Source organism: Taudactylus pleione, unplaced genomic scaffold (genome assembly GCF_031769625.1).
Source record: "Taudactylus pleione unplaced genomic scaffold, aTauple2 ptg000172l, whole genome shotgun sequence".
Lineage (NCBI taxonomy): Eukaryota > Metazoa > Chordata > Amphibia > Anura > Myobatrachidae > Taudactylus > Taudactylus pleione.
Genome location: NW_028284574.1, coordinates 11,280,359 through 11,291,157, shown reverse-complemented (window position 1 = coordinate 11,291,157; position 10,799 = coordinate 11,280,359). Strand labels below are relative to the sequence as shown.

General features: G+C 42.1%; 1 protein-coding gene and 1 pseudogene across 1 annotated transcript; both read left to right on the top strand.

Moving 5' to 3' along the window:
- Window positions 1-641: 641 nt before the first annotated feature.
- On the top strand, window positions 642-1,637 carry LOC148521268 (olfactory receptor class A-like protein 1). Its single transcript, XM_088475469.1, has one exon. The coding sequence runs from the start codon at window positions 642-644 to the stop codon at window positions 1,635-1,637; it is 996 nt and encodes a 331-aa protein (XP_088331595.1).
- A 5,520-nt stretch (window positions 1,638-7,157) lies between these two features.
- Window positions 7,158-8,101, top strand: LOC148521267 (microtubule-associated protein tau-like; annotated as a pseudogene).
- The last annotated feature ends 2,698 nt before the right edge of the window (window positions 8,102-10,799 follow it).

Genomic DNA, 10,799 nt, shown 5'->3' with positions numbered 1-10,799 from the left:
CCATCTGCCCCCCCAATAACTTACCTGCAGTGAGCGGAGATGGAGAGCACCAGGGAGGGAAGAATCACTACTCACCCGGCGCAGACAGTAGCTCTAGGCAGACTCAGGATACAATGGTGGTGGGGGGGTGGGCATGCGGATACGATGCCCTGGCTGGTGGGGCCCTCCTCTGCAGGCTTGCCATGGTGTCTGGGGCACGTGACCCGCTCCCCCTAGTTATGCCACTGCCCCTAACCCTAAACCTAACCCACCCTGACCCCCCTGATACTTACCTTCAGCATGCCAGCAGTCGGTATTCTGCCGTCGGGATTCCGGCACCAGGATATAGACCGTCAGCATGCCGTGTAGAGGCATGCTGACTACATCCCTAATGTTATATCTCTATGGAGATATAATCATAACTAGGTCAATAACTTTAATGATAACATTTACTCCATATAAAGTAAAGGGGATTAAACTGTTAAATGTGTGAGCTCTCAAAACATATCTGATCTGTTACATGAAAAGAAAAAAATATTTTAAAGTCTTGATATCAATTAGTGACAGGATGTTGTTGAACAGTTGCTAAACTGCGATAATGATGCATAAATATTTTCATCTGTGATTATTCAATCAGGACTGGAGCTTGCAACCACGGTAACATGGAGACTCGTCTTCTGATCAAAGCTTTGGCCTTTATTTCTTTGATGGTTGTTGGAATTCCTGGAAATGTCTTCATTCTGCTAAAATTTACCTACATCAAAATAATTGAGAAGAAACTCTTACCAACTAATGTCATTTTGATGGTTCTAGCCTTGTCTAATATTCTTGTGGTCTGCTCTCGTGTCATACCACAGGCTCTAGATTCTATTGGTGTAAAAGACTTGCTAGATGATACAGAATGCAAACTGGTCCTTTTTACCTTCAGAGTAAGTAGGGCTATGTCCATTTGTCTTACTAGTTTCCTCAGCTGTCAGCAGTGTATACTTGTTGCTCCCATTAACAGATATTGGACTCGCTTGAAAGAAAACGTATCCAAAAATGTTGCACTTATCATGATTCTGCTCTTAGCCATGAATGTATCCCTGTATCCTTCCACCATTCTGTATGGAAAGGCTAAATCAAACTATACCTCACCTTACTCATTGCATTTGGTTTATTGTGATGCAGATTTTTTTACATATATTTCTTTCTTGTTAAATGGGCTAGTTTCCGTAATCCGGGAGATCATATTTGTCGGACTCATGACTGTGTCAACCAGTTATATAGTGTCTATTTTATATCAGCATGGCAAAAACATTAAAGGTATACGTAGTTCTGACCGGGGTCAAGCCAAGTCTGCAGAATACAGGGCCTCTAGAGCTGTCATTTTATTAGTTGCCCTATATGTTGTGTTATATGGTATGGATAATTCTATGTGGATCTACACTTTGTCACTGTCCACTGTAAGCCCAGAAACAAATGACACTAGGGTATTCCTTGCTGCTTCCTATTCTGCCCTAAGTCCTATTGTTATTATAGCCACAAACCCCAAGCTACACCGGATGGCACAAGACATATTTAAAAAGAAACAAACTGAGTTACAAAAACTAGGCTTACAAAATAAAGGGTTTGTGAGCTGTGTTAGTCAAACTTTAAAACATGATATGATAATTTAGGAATAGTTTTACATAACCAATACTACTTCTCCCATTTTTAAGTTAATTGATATTAATAGTTTTGTTGCCTTATGGTAAAAATATAATTTTTTTTCTCAGTATTGTTTTTGTAATCAGTAATGGTCAATGGTGCTCATACAAATAAATATAATTAGACAGGTTCCTAGCTGTCACAAAGGTCTTTTATGGAGAACAAGTAAAAAAACAGGGGCTATAAAAGCCCAATTTGTACCTTTTTAACTTCTGAGTTCTTCTGCAAACAACAGATTAAACAACTATAGTAAGGGTTTTATTTTAACCAGTTGACATCAGAAAGGCACAATAATTTCCAAAGCATCATCATATTTTGATGTCTAATACCCCTTTCACACTGCCAGCAATAACCCGGGTTATTTCACAAGAACACTCAGCAACCCGGTATATTGCTCAGTGTGAAAGGGCCCAGTTGAAATAACCTTGGTCGAGCATTTCAAAAGGGGTAACAAGTAAGGTTTAACATGGGTTCAACCCAGCTCACTGTGCAATGTGAATGGGTAACCCAGTTTGATCCAAGCCAAGTGCGGGCTTGGCTTGTGATGTCATCAACTCGGCAATAAGCTGGGTTGGGCCACCAGTCTGAAAGCGGTCTCATCTGGGTTGCACCCAGGATGGACCCATGTACAAAATCCTGGGAACGACCAGCAATGCGGTGTGAAAGGGGTATAAATGAGTCATAATATTTTAATTAGAGATGAGTGGGCTCTGTTTCCTAGAAACCAAACACACCCAAACTTACCTATTACGAAAGAATCCAAGCCATGGCTTGGGTCTTCCTGCCAGACTCTGAAAACGAGGCAAAATGTCATCTTTCCAGGATCAGATCTTGCATGTTTTGGATTCTAAATAGATTCCTCCAGCTTTGACTCGGGCACAATTGCACAGTGGATGCCGGAGTGAAAGGAGGCAGGACTCGGATATAGGAGTTCAGTTAATGGCTGCAGCAACAAAATTATTTATATTTATGACAGAGTCTGAGAGGCAGACCTACTTGTACTGTAGTGAAAGTAACTCAGAGGACTGAGAATTTTATTTTAGTGGTGGAAGCGGAGAGGCAGAGCTGCTAATACTGTGTAGTAGAGAAAGTAGATCATAAGGCTGAGCATTGAGAAAGACATCCGATTCCACTGTTATCTCTGTTTAGGATATCATGTTTGGACAGTGTTATCATGTTTGGTTTTTGTTTAGGTGCCAGTGTGCCACCATTACTATAGTCATAGCAGCGTGTAAAAAAAAGAAACTTGTAAGTGTTGTTCAGGCACTTTGTGTTGTAAAATAATAACACTGATTAGGTGCCAGTGTGCCTATAAGCACAGCGAGTAAGTAAAATTTTAAAAAAAATAAACAGTGCCAGGCAGTGGCATTGTGTTACATTAATGCTCAATAGGTGCTGTGCCATAGCATTAATAATATAAGCGCTGTAAGTCACAGTGTGAAGATGTTGTCAATTGTTAAAAAACAGAAAAAAGTTTTTTTTTGTAAAATGTGTGTGCTCACTGCGCAGTGCGTTGTTTTAAATGCTATAAAAAATAAAGTTTAGTGGGTGCAGTCCACCATTAATAATATCAGTGCTGTGTGTATTTATCATTTCTTTGCAATGTTTTAAAGAACCATTAAAAATCTTATTTTTTTTGTAAAATGTGTGTGTGTGTACTGGGCAGTGTGTTATTGAAAACAATAGAAAATAATGTATAATGGGTGCAGTCCACCGTTAGTATCAAAGCTGTGTGTAATTGTCATTTCTTGCATAAGTTTTAAAGAAATAAACCATAAAAAACTTTTTTTTCTAAAACATGTGTGCGTTCACTGACAGTGCATTCTGAACACATTATAAAATATTGAATAGCAGGTGCATTCCACTGTTAATATTTTCGCTTATGGATCACGATCAGTTCATATAAGAGCAAGAGCAACAACCATGTACTAGCATTGCAGCTGCTGCTACAAGTCATGATGATATTAAAAGCCAGTGCTCAAGGGAATAGAGATTTTAAGTCAGGCCGTCTGAAATCAAAACATATTTTACACTGCTAAAGAAAAAAACATCACTGCTAATAAAGGGAAATTTTACTGCATAAAAACATAAAATTGCCAACATGCCATACACCACATGCAGTGGCAAGGAAAGGCTCAAACCTTGGCCTTTATTTGTGAGTGGTGGCTCTGCAACTGCTGTCAGTCAGGCGTCTTTTTCAGCCTCACATGACGATGCAAGATCTTCTCACTCAGAATCTAGAAGAGGTATCAACAAATTTAAAATAGAAATATCAGTGCTAAAAAAAATCACTAAGGCAGAAGAATAAACTGCTTTCAGAAATGTCACAAATTACTTAGGGGAGTCTACCAGTTTCCACAAGTGCTATGTGTAACCCTGACCTTTCTGATACTGAACTTGTAAATAAGCCTCCTTCCACTATTTCTGCATCCTCTGCAAATGTGAGGGTAAATAAAAAAAGTAAAGATGCTGACATAGAAATTGAGGATACTACTAAGGAAGTGCAACTGGATGAGGCGGATATTTGTGTAGCTGACACCATTAATGAGGATGTTGATGATAACTATGTTGTTTGTGTCAGTCTCCAGCAATTCTTGTCTGTGATAAGAAAAAGGCCATTGTCATGCTTGGACAAAAGAGCAAAAACTTCAACTCCTCTGTGTTACATCATTTGCAGTGAGTTCATCCAAAGTTTGTGGTAAAATCTGAAAATTATGCAAAAGTAATAACAACATGCAGTCCAGCATCAGCTAGCTCCCTTCTCTTAGCTAGATCCCAGCACCTGCAATCTCACCTTCATTGTCAATCTCCTCATTAGTGATCGGAGTTAGTCCTGCATCCAATTTGCTAAGACTAACTGTCTCCTCCCCTGTTCTTTAAAAGAATCCTTGAGTGCTAGGCCTGCTGCTGCTGCTGGGGGTGGTTCTTCATCCCAGAAGGAGACCAAGAAGACTACTACTAGTAGTTTAAAAACAACAACTGACTGTTAAACAATCCTTTTCAAGAGAAAGCAAGTATGACAGCTGTCACCCAGTTGCACAGCGGATCACTGAAGCAATGATGGATAATCATGTATTAGATCTCTGTCCAATGTCTGCATTTAAAAATTAAAAAATGTCATAGCAAATTGGCTTACCCCAATTGGACTCTGCTCAGGATTTGTTATATCTGATAACACCAAAAATATTGTGAGAGCATTATAGCTTGGTGAATTTAAACACATTCCTTGTTATGCTCGCACAATCAATTTGGTTTGGTGGTGCCAAATTTTTGAAAAAATGAAAGGTGTGTGTCTGTGGCCTGAACATTTTTGGGAAATTTTCGCCATTCAGCAACTGCATGGAGAAGATTGCAGCACCTGCAAAAACAGTTTCATTTGCCATGCCACCAACTAAAGCAAGAGGTATTAACAAGGTGGAAATACATCATTTATATGCTTCAACAAATGGAGGAACAGCAACAAGCCATCCAATAGGAAGAGGAGGGGTAATGTGTCTTAGTCCAGCACAGTGGATAAAACTTTACATGTTATGTAAGGTGCTGAATCCATTCAAAGTATTCACCTGTGAAGTAAGGTCAGACTTCTCCAGCTTGAGTCAGGTGATTCCTCTAATTAGACTTTTGGAAAAGCAGCTTGAGAAACTGAAGGAGGAGATGAAAAGAAGTGATTCTGCTAAGTATTTTGGAGTTGTAGATCAAGTATTTTAATTGCTTCGCAAGGATCCAAGGGTTGTAAACATCTTGAATTTGGATCACCACATTTTGTCGACCATGCTTGACCCTAGGTTTAAGTTGTATGTCTTTCTTTCCAACTAACACAGATCTTCAGAGATGCAAAGAGCTCTGGCACATGACACGATGGCATCTCCTTCTATAGTTTTTATGGCAACTGCTGCTGCCAGGCAAAACTCAGCTTTCTTAAGAGACCCACTGGTGATGTGGATGAGTGAACACAACATTTTGACATCTTGTCAGGTCTAAAAGAATTGCCCCAAATTAGTGACACCTCTAGTGTAACTCAATCTGATATGGCCATCATAGAATGGTGGAGGATTATTTTAATGAGATCAAGTCACAATCCTGACAGTCATGATTGCTGCGCTTAGAATACTAATGCTGGAATCCTGACACCTGTCATAATTCTAGTGCTGGCATTTCAATGGTAAGTACTAGGGTAAGGGGAAAGGTTAGTAGTTAGGGTTAAGCACTAGGTGGAGGGTTAGGTACTAAGGGGGAGGGATAGGTTTTGGGTGTGGGGAGGGTAGGTTAGGTTTAACCACTAGGGAGAGGTAAGGTTTGGGCACCAGGAAGAGAGGGTTAGTGGTAGGGAGAGGCGGAGGGTTAGAATACTGACTGACAAGTATAGGTAATCAAAATGAGCTACAGATTCAATAAGGAAGACCTTTTCTGCCATTTACATCAAAGTTCAGAGACTTCTATAATGGTGGATTCCAGCGGGGATGAGTTAATATTGTGTGAAGATGCTGTTATCACTGATAAGAAGAGATCATTAACAGCAGTTAGCTGCCTTAACCAATCATTCACAACACTATTAGCTGCCTTAAGCCCATTGGTAGCTTGTTTTGAGGGGGCCCAAACAAACCAACCACTTTAGCCACAAAAGTGGCAGTCCCTGTTGCTGAAGTGATTGGTTTGTTAAACCATCCCTACCTTCATTTCACCTGTGTGGGTGTAGCAATGGCAATTTTTGGAACTAAAATGTAAGTCTCTCCTCCTCAATATTGAGGAGCAGCACATGAGAAGGGCGCAGGAGTATCTAGGGAGGGTTAGGCTGTGGAGGGAGAGGGTTTGGTTTAGGCAGTGGTTGGGATGGTTAGGTTTAGGCTGTGGGATGGGAGGGTTATGGTTAGGGGAAGGGTAGTATACTTACCTGCATATGTCAGGATTGTAACCTATTCGGGATGCCAGCATTGGGATTCTGAGTGCCGGCATCACGTACTCAACCCAGTGCAGCTTTTTAGGCTGATTTGCTGGGCCACACTCTGTTTTCCATGCTTCATGTAGCTCCTCAGCCAATTTGGTTTTGAGAAACCTCTTCACATCTGAGAAACGCTTTTTACAGTTCTCCACACAGCACTTGCAGGTACTAAATGCATTCAGTGCATCACATACCCCTTGCCATAAAGCCTTCTTGCAGAGCAGGGATCAGTCCCTAGTAGTCTCTCATGCACTGCCACAATTGCGTGCACTAGTGCACAGTTTTCTTTCGAGAAAAAATGCAAATTGTGCCCTGTTCTGATCTTGCCTGGGGCACACACTGCAGGCTCCACTTCTTCCTCCTCCTCTTCACCCTCCTTCACTAACTCAGGGGGCCCTCTACAACCTTCTCCTCCTCACTGTTGTCCTGACTCCCAAACCTCTTCCTTCATGCCATCATACACCACACAAACAACACACAAAAACTGAACACTTAATAAAATATAAAGATAGTATCCTACAGTCCCTAAGACTCTCCCTAATGCTCTGAGATGGGAATAGAAGAAGCACCCTTTCAGTGTGGTAAAGGTGAAAGAGCCAAATCACCAAAGTCTGATGAGAGAAGTGGGTACAGCAGTACTGGATCTCCAAGTAGACCCACAAGTCATTCCTACACAGTTTTCTCACAGATGCTTCCCAACTGTGAGCCCAAAAAGATTTTCATAGTGTGTACGCCTCCTAAATCTCCTGCCTCTGTTAGGAGTCACCTTCAACCACTGCCTAGTCCAACTGCAATCCCAGACCTGAAAATTGTCAAATCTAAGATCAGTTCAACCGAGAACATTTGGCACCAACCAGGAGGAGGCTAGGTGCAGATTATACACAAGAAAGTAGATGTGAGTAATGTCCAGTATAAGTGTGGATCCAAGAACAATGTGAAGCATATTCCTGGGGGAGGAACAGTGCAGACAACACACAAGCCAGCCATTCTCAAATATGTGACTTCCAAGTGTGGTTCAATGCAGAATATCCACCATAAGCCAGGTGGAGGTAATATAGAAGTGAAGTCTGACAAACTGGGTTTCAAAGACAATGTTCAGTCTAAAATAGGCTCATTGGGAAATGCCTATCACTCGCCTGGAGGAGTAAACAAGAGGAGAGAGAAAAGGAACGAGGAACAGGCAAGGGGAAGTAATTCCTCTTGAAGCAGACTCTACCAGGGCATGCCACCCCCCTCACTGAAGAGCCGGAGTTACAGGACTGCTATATACAAAGATTTATTGAAACCCACAATCTAACTTTCTGGGAGAATGCTAAAGCCAAAATGGACCACAGAGCAGAGATTGTCTACAAGTCTCCCAACCCATCTGGAGACACATCCGCCTGTCATTTCAGCAACATCTACTCTACAGGCAGCATCAACATGTCTGATTCCCCACAACTCTCTACGCTGGCTGACCAAGTCTAAGCCTCCCTCGCTAAGCAAGGCTTGTGATGTGCAACATGCAACATGCAAAAAAAGGAAGCTGCATAAAGAAATGCCCAAATGAATAATGAAACTGTCTCTTGTATACTTATTTATTACACATCCAATCCTTGGAAGACATCTTCTCCCATCTATTAGTAGCAGATGGGAAAAACACACAGGTGTACTATTGATGTTTATGTATATTTTGATTGCATAAGACACAGAGGGGTGTTCGAGGTGAGTGTTAATACTAAGTGCCACGTACACCGGTACTTTACAAGCAAAGATGTAGAGCAGTATTAAAGTTCTTTCATTTGTTAGTTACTTGCCATGTACAGGGACATACTGTACCACCTCCATGTCTCCGCATATAGAACATGGAAGAGAGCTCCGGATGTACACCCCCTGGGGCAAAAAGACATCTGTACTATTTACATAGCTTGATCAATTCTCTGGGGTATGCAGTCGGGAAGCCGGCGGACCTAATCCCGACAGCCGGCTTCCGGACTGCTTAATCCCGGCGAGGGTTAAATGACAGGCATCTAAATGTAGACGCCTGTCATTTTACCAATGCCAGGAGACCGGCGCCAAGCATCCCGATCGAAGGGACGCCGGGCGCCGAGCGTGGATAGCCCCCGGGGGGAGGGTTAGGCTTAGGGTTCCCGGGGGGACTTAGGGTTAGGCGGCGGGGAAGGGGGGTTAGGTTTAGGCACTTAGAGGGGGGACTAGTGTTATGCACTGGGGGGGAAGGTTATGGTTAGGCACCCCTAAGGGAGGATTAGGGGGTAGAATTAGGTTAGAGAATACTTACCTTAGGACGATCAGGAATTCCTCCTCTGCTGGGAAGCCGATGTCGCGATTCCAACTGCCGGGCATGGGATCGGCTGTAAATCATACCGATTCCCATTCTCTGGTCCCTGCCTAGTAACACTTAATAAATTCAGAGGGCTTTATTTAATTCAACACATTCTTAGTTTAACCTCTTTTGCTTACCCCTACAAAAAAACATTGTGAATGAACATGAATTGTTTTGTATGCTTGCCATTTCTGAGAAACACAAAATATACTTTACTTGCTCTGTTTCCAAAGTTCTTATTGTAGATCACTCTCCATCTTGAACTTACAAAGTAGGGGTAAACCAAAGCTTGAAGCAAAAGCTATATTCTTTGCACTGCCAGAGGTCTACTATGAAAACATCTGACCCTTCCCCTGACCCTTTGTTTCAGGTTACAGGTAGAATTAAAATTCACCCTATCACTGGCATGTAAAGTGTTGCCTCCCCCACAGCTACTAGAATGAAGGCCTTTGGCACCACCAGCAGGGAACAGGTCATCTCACATTGTGAGAGCATGGTAAAAAAAATTCATGACCTTAAAATGTAACCTGGCACTAGTTTGTCCTCTCCTGCCCTTAAAGAAATAAAAAACCGACACAAGAGTCTGCTCATCCTCTCTGCTAGGTTTGTGATTTATAACTAAATAGAAGAAATTGCAGTGGCTGCTAGTTTTTTTTGTTGCAGACTGTTTTTCCTCTGCAAATTCCTCTTATTTTCCCATTGTTTTCTAATATCAGTATTACGTTCCTTTCTCCCCTCTGTTAAGGTTATGGGTAAATAAATCCCCCCTATACACCCCTCTTTCTCTCCGTTGTGTCTGTGGCTGTCCATATTCTGTGTCGTGTCTGACCAGCTGGTTCACACGGCCTGTTGCTGTATAAGTGGATTTGGAAATAAAGTTATTAATACAAATATAAAGACAGTACTAATACTTACTAGCACAAACCTATTACACAGCTCACACTGACAACTAACACAGGACAACACAACAGACAGATGTTACACATGGACAAAAATGTTTTGCTAAATAAATATAAGAATCAAGACACATAAGGACACAATGACAAATAGAGCTGTGCGGTACAGTTTTTATGAAATATGACAGAGTACCGGTTCGGTTATGTAGTCAGTTTGGAACTCGGGACCCGATTCAGACCCGCTCGCTAGGAAGCGTTCACACGCAGGCTAACGATGTTTGCATTGTGCGCATGCATACGCAGTGCATGTGTGCAAACCAGTGCGAGCGATCGGGATGTGTTTGCTCGCCGCGCATATACTGCCTGGCTGAATGAGTGACAGGAGAAGCTGTTTGTGGGTGGTGACTTGGGCTGGCCAAACGGGGGAGTGGAGGTGCGAACACAGGCATGCCTGAGCATCTCAACTCTGTTTCAGAGGCATGTATAATTAAGAGGCAGCATCATAGTACACGTCACTTGGTTGAATTTTACACTGAAGTGCTCGCAGTGCTTGACGTAGGGAATGGTCAATCACATCCGATGGTACTTAATAGTACCGATGGTTTCATACACTTCCTGGAGATGACATGCGCAAGTGGGCATCTTAAGAAACAAGGATGGTGGGCGTTTGCATACACAAAGCGATCGCATGACAAGACATTGTGGGCGTGCTAATGCCTTGCCATGCGATCACCTGCCTTCACAAATTTGCATACGCATCGAGCAAAAGCATCTAGCCAGCAGGTCTGAATCGGGCCCTCAGATTTAAAAAACAAACTTGAGTTTTAGATTTCATGTAAACAGGTCCAAATTACATGATTTTAGCTGTTTTATTTTAGCTGGATTTTTTAGAGAAAGAATTGCTAAAGTGATACTTATAGAGGGCCAATGAGGTCCAACTCGAGCCAGGTCTCCAGATCAATGTATACATTAG